General features: G+C 47.4%; 1 protein-coding gene across 1 annotated transcript in view; it reads right to left on the bottom strand.

The window, feature by feature from the left end:
- The window catches only part of DDX43 (DEAD-box helicase 43), a 40,707-nt gene extending 21,793 nt beyond the window's left edge, over positions 1–18,914 (bottom strand). Inside the window, exons 1-6 of the mRNA XM_069974637.1 lie at positions 18,518–18,914; positions 12,646–12,701; positions 5,341–5,455; positions 5,078–5,200; positions 2,387–2,468; positions 1,173–1,329 (exon numbers count right to left, since the gene is read on the bottom strand). Coding sequence (XP_069830738.1) covers positions 1,173–1,329; positions 2,387–2,468; positions 5,078–5,200; positions 5,341–5,455; positions 12,646–12,701; positions 18,518–18,815 — 831 coding nt within the window. The 5' untranslated portion in view covers positions 18,816–18,914. The remainder of the gene's footprint in view (positions 1–1,172; positions 1,330–2,386; positions 2,469–5,077; positions 5,201–5,340; positions 5,456–12,645; positions 12,702–18,517) is intronic.
- Between the last annotated feature and the right edge of the window lie 383 nt (positions 18,915–19,297).

The following is a 19,297-nucleotide window of genomic DNA, read 5'->3' as shown; positions in this document are numbered from 1 at the left end:
AGAAGCTTGTCTGCTGGGAGAGCTTCGGAAGAATGACAGAGGCTCCGGAAGTACCCGAAGCCATTGCCATCCTCTGCCTGCGCCGGAATGTGCCCCAGGTGAGTTAACAGGTTTTTTTTTTTTTACATTTAGCTGCAGTTAAACCCTGCCTGGGGTTAACATTTTCCGGCGTATAAGGCGAACCCCTGACAATCTTCTTGAAAGTCAGGGGTCGTCTTATACGTCCAGTCGCCTTATATGCTGGAAAATACGATCGTAATAGGTCTGGAATGCTTTAACTTCCCCAAGTGATTTGGAGATTGTTTTCCTGGGATATTGTACTTTAGGTTAGTGGTAAATTTTGGCCACTATCCTTACATGAAAATGCCGAAATTTTTTTCTTGGAAATTCTCAGCTTTGACTATGCAGGTTAAATCATCAGAGAATTTTATTGCCAGTACGTGGCAATACCAGATATGTGTACTTAATTGTTTATCTGGATTATTTATTGTTTTTGTGTTTCCTTTATTTTTGCATTTTCTTCTCCCATTAGGGGACTTGCCTGGGCCACCTGCTGATCACACACACTGGAGTGTATTATGTCTGTCCATGTTAAACCGATCAGGTTCTGCCTAAGGCTAGGACGGTGAACAGAGTCGCACTGACCACAGCATCTATAGGGTTAACTGTCGGGATATAGCTCAGTTCCAGTCCCGACAGTTGCGGTGGGTGCTCAGCTTCTGTGCATCTCCAGTTTTTAGAGTTATTCCTGCTTCTGTGTCTGTGTCATCTAAAGGACGTGTTGGAAAGTCCATTAGCTGTGCTGTTCATCATGTGATGAGAGAGAAGAGCTCTCTCTTTATCACATGACAATGTTGTGTGCCATGTGACCCGCTGACAGGTGTGCTTCCGGATACCGAGGCATTGCGTGTCTATGTGCGCATGCCCCAGCATTCCTCCAGTGCTTCCGGTCTCCTGAGTGAGTTATGCGCAAATGTATCTGAATTTCTAATGTCTTCACTATGCCGCTACAAAGCACAAAAAAACATGGTATGAAAACCTTGGATAAGACAAGTGACACTGCAGGCATATACTGTTGGCGAGTTAACATTAAAAGGACAAAAAAAATGGAACGCTCCCTTAATTTTTTATTTTATTTTTTTAAAGTGACACTTTATTTAATGTTAATTCACCTGAATCGGTGTAGGTCTGTTAAAGCCAGCATGTTCCAGTGCAGCCATTACTTCTGGATATGGTTGAAACGCATCCTTAAAACTGCGGACAGGATTAGGAATCTGTCTCTTTTGGCCCTCCTTTAAGTCATTACATATAATGTTATTATTTTCCCTCCTGCAACAACACAATTAACAAAAAATAAGGTTATCTAGACCAAGTGCCATACTTAAAGCGTATCACATCCACTGACCACATACCCAATTAAAGGGGTAGTGCGGCGTGCGGAGTTGTAAAGAGACAGAGATCCTAAGGACATTTTCTAGAGCACAGGTGTCAAACTCAGGCCCTCTAGCTGTTACAAAACTAAAGCTTTGGCTGTCCAGGCATGATGGGAATTGTAGTTTTGTAGCAACTGAATGGACAAGCATAAGGGCTTGAGTGAAATAGCACCATTTATTTTCTTGTTATTTGATATATTAAAGCCTGCAGCCTTAAAGGAAACCTGTCACCCTCCGTGCCAGGGTGACAGGCTCCCGACCCCGTTAGATCCCCCTATACTTACCTCATCGCGCCGGGTCCCGCTTCCTGAGCCGGTCGGGTGACTGAGATGTCACCGCCTGAAGCCCGGCGCGCACGCTCACAGGAGAGTCATATGCTCATAGAGAATGAATGGGGAGTCAGATGCTCCATCATTCTCTATAGGCATCAGACTCTCCTGTGAGCGCGCGCGCGTGCGCCGGGCTTCGGGTGCTGAAATCTCAGTCCCCCGACCGGCTCAGGAAGCGGGACCCGGTGCGATGAGGTAAGTATAGGGGGATCTAACAGGGGGTCGGGAGCCTGTCACCCCGGCACGGAGGGTGACCGGTTTCCTTTAAGGTAGTCCTGGAAGACATGGATACAGCCTATGGCTTTATCCATGTTTTTTTCACTCTATAGGGCTGCATCCAGCGACTAGTATTCAATTGCCGAACGATTGGGCTGTGCTTATCTCTAGTATTTATTTTGGTGCTGGTTTGATGCTTCTCAGGGATATTTTGTGCCTTATGTGGCAGAATTTGGGTCTGTGCGGTAGTATTTGGTTGATGGTGAGGTCCCAGTATCCATATGGATTTCCTGGTGAGGCGCGCATATACTTATGCAAAGTTCGTTATTTAGGGGATAACCCCGGTCATTTACATAGCATGAGACATAAGCCTCAAACTAAACAGAATATACATACATCAACTATTACCTCCATAGTGTTACCTCCTCTTCAGACATTGATGCAACACTTGCGGCTTCTTTGTAGAAATCCTTCTTAATTGGAGGCATATCTTCACAAGGAAAAACATCATCATCAACATAGAACAGACTCATAAACCAATAACACTAAACCAGTGGAAAGATGTTTGATACATACATTCATGGCCAAAAGTTTTGAGAATGACACAAATATTATATTTTCACATGATCTGCTGCCCTCTGTTTTTTATGTGTGTTTGTCAGATGTTTTAATCACATACAGAAATATAATTGCAATTATATTATGAGTAACAAAAGCTTATACTGACAGTTAGAATGAGTTAATGCAGCAAGTCAATATTTGCAGTGTTGACCCTTCTTCAGGACCTCTGCAATTCTCCCTGCCTGCTCTCAATCAACTTCTGGACCAAATCTTGACTGATAGCCGTCCATTCTTGAACAATCAATGCTGGGACGTGGCAATGTTGGGAGAAGTTGCTCTTGGAGGACATTCTGGTACCATTCTTTATCCATGGCTGTGTTTTTAGGCAAGACTGTGAGAAGATTCCCTTGGCTAAGAAGCAACCCCACACATGAATGGTTTTAGGATGCTTTACAGTTGGCATGAGACAAGACTGGTGGTAGCGCTCACCTCGTCTTCTCCCAATAAGCGGTTTTCCAGATGTCCCAAACAATCGGAAAGGGGATTCGTCAAAGAAAATGACGTTACTCCAGTCCTCAGCAGTCCACTCCCTGTACCTTTTGCAGAATATCAGTCTGTCCCTGATGTTTTTTCTGGAGAGAAGTGGCTTCTTTGCTGCCCTCCTTGAGACCAGGCCTTGCTCCAAGAGTCTCCGCCTCACAGTGCGTGCAGATGCACTCACACCTGCCTGCTGCCATTCCTTAGCAAGCTCTGCATTGCTGGTAGTCCGATCCCGCAGCTGAAACACTTTTAAGAGACGGTCCTGGCGCTTGCTGGTCTTTCTTGGGCGCCCTGGAGCCTTTTTGGCAACAATGGAACCTCTCTTCTTGAAGTTCTTGATGATGCGATAGATTGTTGACTGAGGTGCAATCTTTCTAGCTGCGATACTCTTCCCTGTTAGACCATTTTTGTGCAGTGTAATAATGACTGCACGTGTTTCTTTAGAGATAACCATGGTTAACAGAAGAGAAACAATGATGCCAAGCACCAGCCTCCTTTTAAAGTGTCCAGTGGTGTCATTCTTACTTAATTATGACAGATTGATCTCCAGCCCTATCCTCATCACCACCCACACCTGTGTTAATGGAGCAATCACTGAAACGATGTTAGCTGGTCCTTTTAAGGCAGGGCTGCAATGATGTTGAAATGTGTTTTAGGAGATAAAGTTCATTTTCTATGCAAATATTGACTTTGCAAGTAATTGCTGTTAAGCTGATCACTCTTTATAACATTCTGGAGTATATGCAAATTGCCATTTTAAAAACTGAAGCAGTAGACTTTGTAAAAATTAATATTCATGTAATTTTCAAAACTTTTGGCCATAACTGTATACACACAATTTATAGAACGTAAAAGAGCCACACACAATATTATTATCCAGTTTGCTCGACTGCATCCCAAATGGGACCTAAAAATCAGACATTTTTTTCTAAGGGATACAAAGGCACCCCCCCCCCCCTTCTGTTCAATCGTCTGTTCCTAAAGATAGTTGAACAGCTTCTACCTGTTGACTTTAAACATACTTGGCTTAAAGGGGTTATCCAGCGCTACAAAAACACGGCCACTTTCTCCCTATTGTTGTCTCCAGATTGGGTGGGGTTTTGAAACTCTGTTTCATTGAAATAAATGGAGCTTAATTGCAAACCGCACCTGAACTGGAGACAACAGTAGGGGGAAAAGTGGCCGTGTTTTTGTAGCGCTGGATAACCCCTTTAAAGAATGGAAAAGCATGAGAACTGGCCTTGGCAACAAGGTTTGACTCCCTGATGTTTATACATTGTATGGCAGCTAGTTCCATCCTGTGCTATACACATGGATCTGGATGGTCAATGACAGCATAGTGTGGGGTTCTATGACAACTGGGGATATGAACGAAAAAAAAATAAGAAGGAAAAGCACATCGATAATCCATCAATGTGAGGTCTGGCTACAGTGGAGGACATTTAGAATAAGAAATATATAAGGCTAACTGGACTATAAAATAAGACAGTGCCTTATATTATTTTTTTCCTCCCAAAGAGACATTAGGTCTTATTTTCAGGGGATGTCTTATTTTTCTCCCCCCGGCTGTCAGTCCTCTGGCTCACTCACCAACATCCAAGGTGCAGGAGAGGACCTGGACCATGTAAGGGGACAGCGCCAGCTGTGAAGGTCCATTAGGGGATTAGGTAAGGGGGAAGAGCTGGAGACAGCACTTGCAACAGCAATTCTTAGCATACATTTACACACCAGTGCTACTGGAAAAAAATAGCTACTATGTGCCTGTAGCTCTTATTAGCCAAAGGATGCATTTTTGTGCTGTCTGGGCTAATAGGAGGACTTACCTGTGTCAGCCCTCCCATACTATGATATTCTTAGGGCTGCGTGAAAGGCAGATGCAAGAGCGTTGGCACCAGGATGCCAGGCTTTCTCCTCTGCTCCTTCTGCATCCCAGCACTATGCCGGAAGAACCAAAGATCAAACAGATAATACACAATGATAACACATCACAGCACAAACCTGCCCATTTCATTGCTTCATATTTTTCTTTATTTTCCCGTAGTAAAGCCCAGTTTATTACAGATCGTGCTTGAACCTGACCCTCAGTAGTGCTGGAGGAGGAACTGTCCTTGTGACCCCATCCTACATTTATGCAAGAGATGCAAAAAAAAAAAGAAAAAAAGAAAAAAAAGAAGTAGTGTTAAAGAGAACTTGAGAACAAATCCACATCGAGTTCTTTATTTTCTCCACAAAGAAAACAACATGTAAAACAGCTTACTCACCCCTCTCTGGTCTCTCACTTCTTTCTACAATTTCATCAATTAATGCTTTGGCCTTGCTTTGCTGTTCACAGTTTCCAAATATTCTTACAAGTGAATCGTACTCCTCCTTCACAATCTAAACAAAAGTAAAACAAGATCTGTAGAGCAGCAAATTCTTAAAGGGATCGTCCAAGAATAAGAGGATTTTTTACTCACCGTAAAATCTCTTTCTCGTAGTCTTCATTGGGGGACACAGATACCATGGGGACACAGATACCATGGGTATAGGCTGCTGCCACTAGGAGGCGCTGACACTAAGAGAAACAAAGGAAGTGACTCCTCCTGAGCAGGATATACCCGCCCACAGGCACTGAGGTAAACCAGTTTGTGCCAGAGCAGTAGGAGAAGTCAAGAACAGGTAAAGTAGGAATAACACCAAAACGGAGAAAACTACCATACCGAGGAAAAACCCAAAAGAAAATGGGTGGGTGCTGTGTCCCCCAATGAAGACTACGAGAAAGAGATTTTACGGTGAGTAAAAAATCCTCTTTTCTTGTGCGTCTTTATTGGGGGACACAGATACCATGGGACGTCCAAAAGCAGTCCATGGGGTGGGAAAGATAAACGCTAGACAAGGAGCTTGGTGAGAAGGTACAGAATAGCACCAACACAACCATCAACTAGGAATAGAGCAAGGGATGATGCTGAATGCATGAGAGAAAACCCTGACAGGTCCGCGGCAAAGGAAAGCGGGTCTAGTCCCTGGAGCAACGTGCTGCACTGCAGACAGAGTGGATTGTGACCTTCCTGGAAGCCAGCGACCTGATGTAACATTGAGTCCAACAGAACTAGTAGACTAGCTGTGGGGGGGAAAAAAAAAAAAAAAAAAAAAAAAGACGCCCAGCCAAGTAGGCGACCACAGGCGGCAGGGACTTACTCTGAGGTAGAACAGAAAAAAGGCAAATACAACCATGACAGGAGAGACTGGAAAATGTTTCATGGCGCATAGAGGCCTAAGGTGTCAAATAAAGGAGAAGGACTGAGCGTCTCTCATAGTAAGTGCCACCTGAGATGCAGGAGAAGCTGCGTCCCTTACTATGGAGCTGGGAATAATGGCCAGGCTGGAAGCTCCATAGGCCTAGGAGTACAGTCTTTACTGAGAAGACAAAGCTCAAGCACAAGAGAAGTATGGCGATCTGGGAGAAGCCATGGCCTATGACATGAGTGACCCCATCTGAGAAACACATAGATGGTAATATGAAGAATAAAGCTTTCCAAGCGTAAAGCAGTCCAGGGAAAGGAAGGAGCGGGAGAAAGGAAAACCGCAATAAGAATCTTGTGTAAGTTGACCTGGAAGGAGTAAAGTAGTACCTGGTTCCCCGCAGTGCCCGACAGAAAAGAGGAGCAGAGGAAAGCCGGTAAGCTGGGAAAAAGTCAACTCCATGGGCTGTTAAAGCCTTAGAAAGGAGGTCGATCATATAAAACACTCCGCTCCTAGAGGAAGGCCTAGAGGTACTCGAGAGCAAGGAGTCCCAGAAGAAAACTGTCGAGGGAGGTCGAGGTAAGGCTGATGGGCACGGGAGTTGTCACAGGACAATGGGCACAGCAGTTAATAGATAGACTCGAGCCCATATGTAGACTAGATCTCTAAGACTCGAGCCCATATGTAGACTAGATCTAGAAATCAACGCCTCAAAATGTGAGCAGAGACGTTGCTTGGTAAGAGCAGAACAGTAAGAAAAAACATTGTGCGGAGACTAATGGCCACATGGAAGAGATCAAAGGATCAACCAGCTCAACCGGAGCCTCAGGCAATGAAAGGCGAGAGCCAGATGCATTCTGGTGGGCAGAGCCACAGAGAAACAAGAAGGCGTTAACAGCGAATGAGACAAGATGATAGAGAATTGGCAACTTGCTGAATAGATGTAAGCCTGGACACAATGTGATGAGTGTGGAGACGATAGAGCCTTAGGTAGGGCCAGACATGGGCCCCTGAACACCCCTGATTGCAAAGAGAGGACAATTTTAAAGGGATTAAGTTTTCGAGGGCTCCACAAGGGAGACAAGATAAGAGAGGGGGACAGTGAGTCCCGACTGGAGAGCATGGCAGGTCAACAAGAAGACCAAGGACAAGGAAGTCCAGCAGGAGTGCTCATAGAGGCCAGTGAGGGCCGGAACCCAAACCCACCTGTTGGAAGAAGCTATATCGGATAACAGTCCTCAGAAAAGTATCTGGAGGATACTTATACTAAATATTCCAACTTTGTGGAGAAGGGAAAAAGCTGTTTGAAGATTTCCTTGCTGAGTGGTAAAAAACCAACCCTAGGATAGGGGGGTCTTGAACAACAGTGCATTACTCCAGAGAGAAAGAGTAATGGTGTATGTGGGAGAACTGCGAAACACCGAAATGAGAACAATGCCCCATGGTCCATATGGCCAAGCAAGGACACCTGGAGGAGCTAGACCACGAAGAGACCATACACCTGTGCTGAGGGCGTTAGAGAAACAGTACAGGCAGTAAACAGGAATGTTCACCCTGTGAGACTGCAGCTGCCTAAGAGAGAGAAGACTAAATACTTGCTATGTTGGCCATAGGCAGATGCAGAAGGAGAAGTCCTACAGTAGTACTGTGATGGTCACGTAGGCAGTTGATGTCCTACCTACACCAGGGGTAGAGGAAACCCTTTACTGTTTTACCTGGGGATCAGAGAGGCCTCACTATACACAGATCAATGAGAAGAGGCAAAGTGGCTGGTGCTGACCAAAGCCAGCTACCGGAAGTAAAGCACCATGAGAAACTAAGACCAAACGCTGCTGAGGACCATCTGCAGTATAGCAGAAGAGGCGGTCTAAGCAATACAAGCCATACTACTGGTGAACAGCCAGCAATACAAATGCAAGTACGTGGCCGTTATGCCCAGATGAAGGACAGAAGAACCGCCCTGACAGTACCAGGAGAAATAGTGACCGGATCTGTATGCTGCCGGCCACCTAGAGGACCAGAGTAAGACAGTACAACAGTCCGGGGCAGATAAAGCAGGGGGTTCTGTACCTTGTGAAGTGGAACACGTAGCAGGATGTTTGGGCTTTAGAAAGGATACAGCCCAACAGGAAGACACTAAGGTTACGCTGCCTGAGAGCAGGTAATGAGACTTGTCAAGGGAAACATATAGAAGACAACATGGTGTAGTAACAAGTTACCCTATGATGATCCCCTGAAGTGACAGGCACAGATCATGGAAGTCCTATGAGGAGGAAAAGGTAATATACAGGGTAACACGAGGGTACTAGCTGCAAGCAGTAAGTAACAGAGGACCAGCATACAAGAGATACAAATACCTGGACTGGAAGCAGGTAATGTGCCTGGTCAGACATGTAAACAAGACATGTAACATAGGTCTACAGAGTGTGCTATGGGAGCAGGGAAAAAGATAGGACTGTGTCCCAACATAAATGCGAACTGGACACGAGAAATGCCCAGCATCACCAGGATAGTGAGTGGACCTGAAGAAGGTGTTATATCGTATAACCGAATACCACAATCTGTGCACACTGAACTACAGGTAATGTAGTTGTATCCATATCATGCAGCAGAGGGCAAAGCTCTGAATAACCTTGTACCACCATCTGGGAGGGGGTAGCGTGTCTGGTTCTATGTATGTGACATCATGCAGTAAAGGAATCTATTTCATGAAGATGAGAGGCAGGTCTGAAGCACTGCCCGCTAATGGGTGATGTGAATGACCGGATATTTGTTGTACCTATGATGTCCTGTAGCAGAGGGGAAAGCTCTGAGTAACACAGGAACAACGACTGACAATGGGTGATGTGTCTGGTCCCATAACCTGCATGACAAACCATGTAGCAGAGGGTTCTGTAGTGAGAGCACAGGAACACCACATAGTAAGAGGTAATGTGTCTGGTTCCATGTCCTGCTTGCGACACCAATTAGCAAAGGATTCTGCCCCGAGAACACAGTAGTCCCCCTAGGAACGGTAATGTGTCTGGTTTTGTGTCGTGCTTGTGACACCATGTAGCAGAGGGTTCTGCTCAGAGCACAATTACACTGCCTGGAAAACAGGCAACGTGTCTGGTTCCATGTACTTACCGAGACACCATGTAGCAGAGGGTTCTGCTCAGAGCACAGATACGCCACCTGATAGCGGGTAATGTGTCTGGTTCCGTCCTACTTGTGACACCATGTAGCAGAGGGTTCTGCTCAGAGCACAGATACGCCACCTGATAGCGGGTAATGTGTCTGGTTCCGTCCTACTTGTGACACCATGTAGCAGAGGGTTGTGCTCAGAGCACAGATACGCCACCTGATAGCGGGTAATGTGTCTGGTTCCGTCCTACTTGTGACACCATGTAGCAGAAGGATCTCTCTGAGGGTACAGAAACACTGAATCTGATGGGGAATGTGTCTGTGTGCATGTGGTTGTATATATGTATTAATGTAATTGTATATATATAAAATCTGACACAGGAGGGGTCAACCAGCACCAAAAATGCTGGATCTGCTTCCTAAGGGTTGCTGGAACACACACACACACACACACACACACACACACAGCAGGGGGGAAGCAGCATCCCTCAGTGCAGGCTCCAGAGAGAGCCATAAGGGGGGGATGCCGCGGTCCGCGCGGCACCCGAAAAGGGGTGGGGCCTACCGGGAGGGGGCGGGGCATCCTACAGTGAAGGCTCCACATAGAGCCACAAGTAAGGCTAAGGTGTGATGTTGCGGTCCGCCTGGTTCCCGAAAAGGGGCGGGGCCTACCGGGAGGGGGGCGGAGCATTTCAGTGCAGGCTCCACAGCTTGTAAAAAGGGCGCAATACTCCGGCGCGGCACCCGGAAGGGGCGTGGCCTACCGGAGGGGGCGGGGCCTCCCCAGCGCAGGCTCCAGTGAGAGCCAAACATAATAAAAAAGGAATGAAGCAGGCCGCTCATTGCCCAAAAGGGGGCGGGGCATACCGGGAGGGGGCGGAGTCAGCCCAGTGAGTACTCTGGAGAGCCACCATAGAGGGGCAGGATGCCGCAGCACCCGGTAAGGGGCGGGGCTTAGGGAAAAAGGGCCAGAGCATCCTTTAGTATGGTCTCTAGAGCCACATGAAGGGAAAAGTGCGGGAAGCTGCGGCCTGCGCAGCACCCAGTCAGGGGAGGGACATCCCTCACAGTGCAACCCATGGCACACAGAGAGAGACACTAATAAAAATAAAAAGGTGGAGAGGGCTGGCCTGCTACTGAGGGGAGACCCCGGGTGAGAATAAAATGGCGGCCTGGGAGGGAGGGCAGGGGGAATATACTCACCAGGTAGGAGCACATACTCACCCAGTCGTCTTCAGCTGGTGGGTGCCTCACCTTAACGCGCCAAGCTTTGGGGGGCGAGGCGGGAAGGGGCTGGGCGGATACAGAGTCCGCAGAAAGGCGACCAGACTGATCTGGGGCCCTGGTGTCACGTTGCCGGCCGGTGGCGACCGAGGGGTCACAGCCCATTTACATTTATGGTCTGTTCCCTGGTCGCATAGTGGGGGGATCAGGGTGAGTTTTAGATAACCCACCGTGCCCAAGAATCCATAGGACCTAGAAGGAAAAAGAAATCTAACTAAACATAAAGGAAGAAACTGGTCTGGAGAACCCAGACCTGTGTCTGCCTCCTACTGACACTAAGCTAAACTGGTTTACCTCAGTGCCTGTGGGCGGGTATATCCTGCTCAGGAGGAGTCACTTCCTTTGTTTCTCTTAGTGTCAGCGCCTCCTAGTGGCAGCAGCCTATACCCATGGTATCTGTGTCCCCATGGTATCTGTGTCCCCCAATAAAGACGCACGAGAAAAATAAAATAAAACTGGCAACAAAATTAAAAAAGGGTTTGTGCAGTCTGTCCAATACAAGGGGGGTGGGTAAGAGTCCCAATCATTGAAAGTTGCCAAGGTTTTACTATACTCTGCTCCCCGCTCAATCCCTTAAGAGATATACTCCTGAATAACAATAACATATATGCATGTGCTCTACAGTCCCAGATATTTATGAGCACTAACCCCCCCCCCCCCCTGACTGGAAGTTGTTCCTTTATAGTGAACTATACAATTAGCAGCTGGTGGCCAGAGGGAGTGGCTAAGCACAAAGCCCATTTTTCTTCACTTTAGAAAAACGGCTGAACAGAATTAAGTAAGTAGTACACCGTTCTGTTCACCATTTCTGTCACTAGTTTATGCTGTCCTCATTTAAGTCTAGTGATAGATTGCCTTTAATGGAACTGAGCTGCAAAACCCCCACCCAATCTTAGGACAGGAGAGGTACCGTTTCTGGTAAAAGCGACCATGCCTCATTCACAAGTCCGCAGTGCTGTCCACAATTCACAGATTACTACTTTAATAATAGTGACTAGAGATGAGTGAACCTCGAGCATGCTCGAGTTCATCCGAACCCGAGCGTTCGGCATTTGATAAGCGGTGGCTGCTGAAGTTGGATAAAGCCCTAAGGCTATGTGGAATACATGGATATAGTCATTGGCTGTATCCATGTTTTCCAGACAACCTTAGAGCTTTATCCATCTTCAGCAGCCCCAGCTAATCAAATGCTGAACGTTCGGGTTAGGATGGACTCGACCACGCTCGAGGTTTGCTCATCTCTAATAGTGACCCATTCTGTAATTGTGTCCCCACATTAGAACATGTCCTATTTTTTTAGCAGCACGGATGGTGCTGAAGGGGAGGATCTGTAATAAAGCCTTTACTCACTAGAAATCACAAAAGCCCCCCCGACATCCTCAGTAGTGGGCGACATCCCTCTGGCGCCCCTCACTTCCCCAGCAGTCACTTCCCTTTATGTGTCCAGGAAGAACCACACAAGTCCATGTATACAAGAGATAATAATGTTGTCTAATAAACAAGTCTTATGCTGCGTTTACACAGAGCGATAATTCTCCCAATTCAACAACTGACAATGTCAAAGTAACAATGCGTTTTTTTATTTAGACGGAATGATATATTGTTTGGACAAAATGTTATTGCGATTGTTTTAACATCGCTTAAGCCTGCCTCACACATAGGGTGAATCGGTGAAAGACTGTTGACACGAAGCGATCTGCAAATTTTTTGCGAACGACCAATGACTATTAGAGAACATGTTGAAAGATCAAAATGAAGGATTTCTCGCTCATCGCTTGATCGTTCGCTGTGTTTACACGAGCTGATTATGGCTCAAATGTGATAGTTATTGTGAAAATCGGAACGATAATCATTCCGTGTAAATGCACTATTAGTCCTGTAGAGCTCCTTTACCACCACAGCCGCCGTAGGTAAGTATAGTATTGTAGTCTTCTTACCTTTATCCTGGCACTTGATGCCTCTTCTAGCTCTCTTATTTTAGCCCCTCCACGACCTGAAAGAGAAGTTACTGAGTTATGATGCAGGGAGAGTGATACACAAGCAGCATACGGAACTTATATCACAGGATAAACACAGACATGTGAATCAGGCCTAACAAAGGATAAAGGGAACCTGTCACCCCCCGTGCCGGGGTGACAGGCTCCCGATCCCCGCTACAGCCCCCTATACTCACCTGATCCCGCTTCTGGATCCGGTCGGGTCACGGAGATCTCAGACGCTGCAGCCCGACACGCGTGCTGAGAGAGGAGTCAAACGTTCATAGAGAATGACAGGAGAGTCCAGCGCTCCGTCATTCTCTATGAGCGTTGGACCCATCTCTCAGCGCGCGCGCCGGGCTGCAGCGGCTGAGATCTCCGTGACCCGACCGGATCAGGTGAGTATAGGGGGCTGTAGTGGGGGGTCGGGAGCCTGTCACCCCAGCACGGGGGGTGAAAGGTTCCCTATAAGTGATTTAAAGGGAAGCTAGCGATACGTTAGACAGCTCTAACCTGCTCATAGATTCTAAGGGCCCTATTACACGGGACGATTAGGCTAGGTTCACACTGCGTTTTCAGCATCCGTTTAACAGATCCGTTTTTTTTTAACGTCCACAAAAATAGGGTCAGCAACGTTTTTTGGTCCGTTTTGGTCCGCCAAAAAAAAAACGGATCCGTTTTTTTTTTTTATAATGGAAGTCAATGGAAAAACGGATGCACACAAATGAATCCGTTTTTTGCAATCCGTTTTTCATGCGTTTTTTTGCAAAAAACGGATGCATTAAACGGATGCTGAAAACGCAGTGTGAACCTAGCCTTATCGTGCAAAAAATTGTTATATCGTTCGAATTTAAATGATAATCGTTCTGTGTAATTGCAGGCAACGATCGAAAAATTGTTCGTATGTCATTGATAGTTTTTTTTTTTGTCTCCTCGGTTTTTAATAGTTAAAGTGTCTGTATAGAGTTTACAGTTAAAGTCTTTACAGGATCTGAATCTCAAGTCAACAAAATAAAAAGTCTGAATGAAAAAAGAAAGAAAATTATTTCTCGCTCCTCCTCCAAAATCATTATTTTTTTTTATTTTATAAATCTTTATCAGATATAATAAATACACAACTCATAATAACATAATCTGAAGTCCGTTTTTCACATTATCATATACATTTCCATTTTAACCCTTTCAGGACAAGGCCTGAAATGGCTTTAAAGGGAACCTGTCACCCCCCGTGCCGGGGTGACAGGCTCCCGTCCCCCCGTTAGAGCCCCCTATAATTACCTAATCCCGCTTCTGGAGGTGGTCGGGTGATGAAGATCTCAGCCGCTGCAGCCCGGCGCGCGCGCTGAGAGATGAGTCCAACACCCATAGAGAATGACAGGAGAGTCCAGCGCTCCGTCATTCTCTATGGGTGTTGGACTCATCTCTCAGCGCGCGCGCCGGGCTCCAGCGGCTGAGATCTCCGTGACCCGACCATCTTCAGAAGCGGGACCCGGTGGGATTAGGTAAGTATAGGGGGCTCTAACGGGGGGTCGGGAGCCTGTCACCCCGGCACGGGGGGTGACAGGTTCCCTTTAAGGACCAAGGCAAATTTTATGAATATGACATGTGTCACTTTATTCATTAATAACTTGGGAATGCTTTTACATATTTTTGTGATTCCAAGATATCTATAACATGTCTACTTTATATTAACAGCATTTGGTGAACATGCTGTTACTTTTTTAGGATATTAGAGGCCATAAATGTTTAGTAGCAATTTTCAAAATTTTCATGAAAATTTCAAACTCAGAAATTCTTTAGGCACCAGTTCAGTTTTGGAGTATATTTTAGAGGCCTGTATACTAGAAGTCCCCATAATTTACCCCATTTTGAAATCTTCACCCTTTCAAGTATTCAAATTGACATTCATACCGGTTTTTCACCCTTAAGACATTTCACAGGAATAACTGCAAAGTAGGAGTGAAAAGTTAACATTTTCATTTTCTTTCCAGAGACTCCAATGTAATCCTATGTGTTTTTTACCACACCAATTACCGTAACTGATCCACCAATGCCGACGATTGCCGATGCTGGACCCCCTTTGGGGGTCCAGAGGTAGTTACACTAAGATGTCAGCTATCAGCTGACAGTTTAGTTGCAGCTCCCGGGCACTGTTTGTGTAAACAGCGAGCATTGGAAGCAGGTCAGTAAATGTACTGACTGGTGCTGGAACTCTCATCCTACAAGTCAGTACATTTACTGACTTTAGCGGGAAGGGGTTAAGATTTTTACCCTCCCCATCCCTATCCCTCCCACCCCAACCTAGGAGAGAGGGGGAAGAAAAAAAACAAAACCAACTCCTCAATTATTATAATACCTTTCACAAGTTCTTAGGCAACTTTCCCATTCATAGTACGTACACTCACCGGCCACTTTATTAGGTACACCATGCTAGTAACGGGTTGGACCCCCTTTTTGCCTTCAGAACTGCCTCAATTCTTCGTGGTATAGATTCAACAAGGTGCTGGAAGCATTCCTCAGAGATTTCGGTCCATATTGACATGATGGCATCACACAGTTGCCGCAGATTTGTTGGCTGCACACCCATGATGCGAATCTCCCGTTCCACCACATCCCAAAGATGCTCTATTGGATTGGGATCTGGTGACTGTGGAGGCCATTTGAGTACAGTGAACTCATTGTCATGTTCAAGCAGAAATCGAGACTCATCAGACCAGGCAACGTTTTTCCAATCTTCTACTTTCCAATTTCGATGAGCTTGTGCAAATTTTAGTCTCAGTTTCCTGTTCTTAGCTGAAAGGAGTGGCACCCGGTGTGGTCTCCTGCTGCTGTAGCCCATCTGCCTCAAAGTTGGACGTACTGTGCGTTCAGAGATGCTCTTCTGTCTACCTTGGTTGTAACGGTTGGCTATTTGAGTCACTGTTGCCTTTCTATCAGCTCAAACCAGTCTGCCCATTCTCCTCTGACCTCTGGCATCAACAAGGCATTTCCGACCACAGAACTGCCGCTCACTGGATGTTTTTTCTTTTTCGGACCATTCTCTGTAAACCCTAGAGATGGTTGTGCGTGAAAATCCCAGTAGATCAGCAGTTTCTGAAATACTCAGACCAGCCCTTCTGGCACCAACAACCATGCCACGTTCAAAGGCCCTCAAATCACCTTTCTTCCCCATACTGATGCTCGGTTTGAACTGCAGGAGATTGTCTTGACCATGTCTACATGCCTAAATGCACTGAGTTGCCGCCATGTGATTGGCTGATTAGAAATTAAGTGGTAACGTGCAGTTGGACAGGTGTACCTAATAAAGTGGCCGGTGAGTGTATGTCATTGATCGTTGATTTAGATCTGAACCTAAAATTATCTTGAATCGTTCGCTGTAACTCACACATTTTTTCACTAATCGTTCAGTGTAATAGCACATTGCCCATTGTTTTCCTTAGATCAGAAGGAATAACAATCACAATAATGATCATAATAACGATCATATCTAACGACCATCGTTCTGAGTAATACGGTGACCTATTTCAGGTTAACGATAAACTATCTCGTTTGCGATCCTATCCTATTACACAGATCGATTTTTAACAATTAACGACTAACGATTGCAAAAGAGATCTGAAATCGTTCACCATATTACACAGAACGATGGTCGTTAGATACGATCGCTATTGTGATCGTTATTCCTTCTGATCTAAGGAAAACAATTGGCAATGTGCTATTACACTGAACGATTAGTGAAAAAATGTGGAATTACAGCGAACGATTAATGATAATTTTAGGTTCAGCTCGTTGCCTGCAATTACACAAAACGATTATCATTTAAATTCGAACGATATAACGATTTTTCGCACGATAATCGTCCCGTGTAATAGGGCCCTAAGGGTACTATTACACAGAACGATAATCGGCCCTATCCGGCTGATTATCGTTCCGTGTAATAAACACAACGATCAGCCGTCATCGGCTGATCGTTGATATAGGTTTGGACCTATAATTGTCGGGCACAGACCGCGCATCGCTACATTTAATAGCGGTGCGCGGCCGGCGGATGATATGCAAAGAATACATTACCTATCCATTTTGCAGGGCTCCTCTTGCGCTGTGCTTCTCACCGGGTCCCACGCACTCCAGCTTCAGAGTGGCCTGTCTGGGCTGACACGCCGGGACCGCCGCGGCCAGTCATTGGCAGTCAGCTGAGACAGGCCGCTCTGAAGCTGGAGTGCGTGGGACCCGGTGAGAAGCACAGCGCAAGAGGAGCCCTGCAGCATGGACAGGTAATGTATGCAGTTTAAACAAGAGCTGCAAGGACATCGGTAACAATCTCCCTGCAGCTCTTGTTAAACGATTATCGGGCTGTGTAATAGGCCCTGTAAACAAGCACAGAGCTAGCAGATTGACGCTCGTTTACAGTTATCATCGGGCCGCGATCGGCCCAAACAGGGCAGGGGATGAGGAGTGCGGCCATACCTAAATTTAAAAGGTACGCTGTCCTCCCAATGATAAATCTTTCTTACTATGTAAATGAGGTGGCTGGGCACACTGGGGGTGGTCCTGTAAGCCCTCAGTGCTCTGCTACATAAAGGAATGGTTGCACTCCCCATCCTCTGCCCTATTACAATCTATTAGATTAGATCCAACTAACTTGGGGGACTCTGGACGTTTATATTTTTTAATATATATATATAATGTTTGTTTCTGTTTTTTTTTTTTTGCTGGTGTTACACAAGAAATAAAACCATCCTGTCCCCATCTAACACGCTCCCCTGTGTCCTCCTGTGACATCTTAGACAGATTCTTCTTAGCAGTGACAGCTGCAGGACAGTGCTTAGCTGTCACTGCCGAGAAGCAAGCAGCAGCTGGAGTGTTCAGCGGGGGACCTGAAGGTATCGCAGGAGGACCCAGGGGAGCGTCTTAGGTGAGGACAGGATGTTTCTTATTCTCTATGCAATATATATAAAAAATAGAAGTACCCCTTTATTGTAATGGACTGTGCTTGGTCTACATGACAGATACTGCAGCCCACCCCCAAATAAGTTACATGTACCCCAAGATGGCTGCTGAAAAACACAGCTTATCCAACACTACACAGACCTCTACATGGAAAGAAAATCAAATAGCTGACAGGTTATGGTGGACAGCAGGGGGCGCCGTGGGGCAGACAGCAGGGGGCGCCGTGGGGCAGACAGCAGGGGGCGCCGTGGGGCAGACAGCAGGGGGCGCCGTGGGGCAGACAGCAGGGGGCGCCGTGGGGCAGACAGCAGGGGGCGCCGTGGGGCAGACAGCAGGGGGCGCCGTGGAGCAGACAGCAGGGGGCGCCGTGGGGCAGACAGCAGGGGGCGCCGTGGGGCAGACAGCAGGGGGCGCCGTGGAGCAGACAGCAGGGGGCGCCGTGGAGCAGACAGCAGGGGGCGCCGTGGAGCAGACAGCAGGGGGCGCCGTGGAGCAGACAGCAGGGGGCGCCGTGGGGCAGACAGCAGGGGGCGCCGTGGAGCAGACAGCAGGGGGCGCCGTGGAGCAGACAGCAGGGGGCGCCGTGGGGCAGACAGCAGGGGGCGCTGTGGAGCAGACAGCAGGGGGCGCCGTGGAGCAGACAGCAGGGGGCGCCGTGGAGCAGACAGCAGGGGGCGCCGTGGGGCAGACAGCAGGGGGCGCTGTGGAGCAGACAGCAGGGGGCGCCGTGGAGCAGACAGCAGGGGGCGCCGTGGAGCAGACAGCAGGGGGCGCCGTGGAGCAGACAGCAGGGGGCGCTGTGGAGCACACACCTGACACCTCCTGGACACCAGTGTATGTGGGTTACCAATTACCATGTTGTCCCCCCCACAGAGCTGCTTACCGATCACCTGTCCGATCACCGAGCTGTCTAGGCGGAAGCAGGTGGGTCTGGCTGTGGCGTCCTGCTCGGTGTCCCTTCTCCTGAACTCCATGGCTCCTCTGGCCGCCGGTCTCTCGGGGCGCTGCTCCTGCCCACTGTCGCCCCCTCTGTCCCATCCCCGAGGCTCTGGCCTCCTCCTCCATGCCGGCTCACTCCCCTCATGTCTGCTGCGGCCCGGGGGCGCCCATGGCCTGCTCTCTGTCGCCCGCTGTACACTCCCCGCTGCTCCGCCATCATCCTCTTCCTCCCAGTCAGACATCTTCCTCACAGTCACCGAGCGCCTAACCGACGGTGACGTCACGCAGCCGGCTCCTGGACGTTGTACGTAGTGCCTTATCTGTCCTCAGGGAGGCGGGGCTTCGTGGTCACGTGGTCGGTTCCCGCCTCAGCGGCGCTCACATTAGCGGACATTTATGACAGAAAGCAGTCCCTAAAATGGTGACATATTGGCGGCTATACGGCTCTCAGAAGTCTCCTCACCAGTGCCCTGCCAGAGCCACAGCTGCCATCTCTATTTTGTAGCCATTTTTTTCCTCCCTTGGTGAGATTATATATATATATACTTTAATCATAATTTACCCATAAATAATGTGCCCTGAAGAGAATATAGGTAAAAACCAGCCAGAAGTGCCCTGGGGTTGGCATAAAATGGGCATCGAAGTGAGAACACAAAGTTGTGATTTACAGAAAACAAAACAAAAAATAATTTGGGCCACTGATCTCACACTGCCAACACACCAA

The sequence above is a fragment of the Dendropsophus ebraccatus genome, chromosome 6, assembly GCF_027789765.1.
Source record: "Dendropsophus ebraccatus isolate aDenEbr1 chromosome 6, aDenEbr1.pat, whole genome shotgun sequence".
In the NCBI taxonomy this organism is placed as follows: domain Eukaryota; kingdom Metazoa; phylum Chordata; class Amphibia; order Anura; family Hylidae; genus Dendropsophus; species Dendropsophus ebraccatus.
Note: the sequence above shows the minus strand (reverse complement) of the source record. Positions and strands in the feature narration are given on the sequence as shown.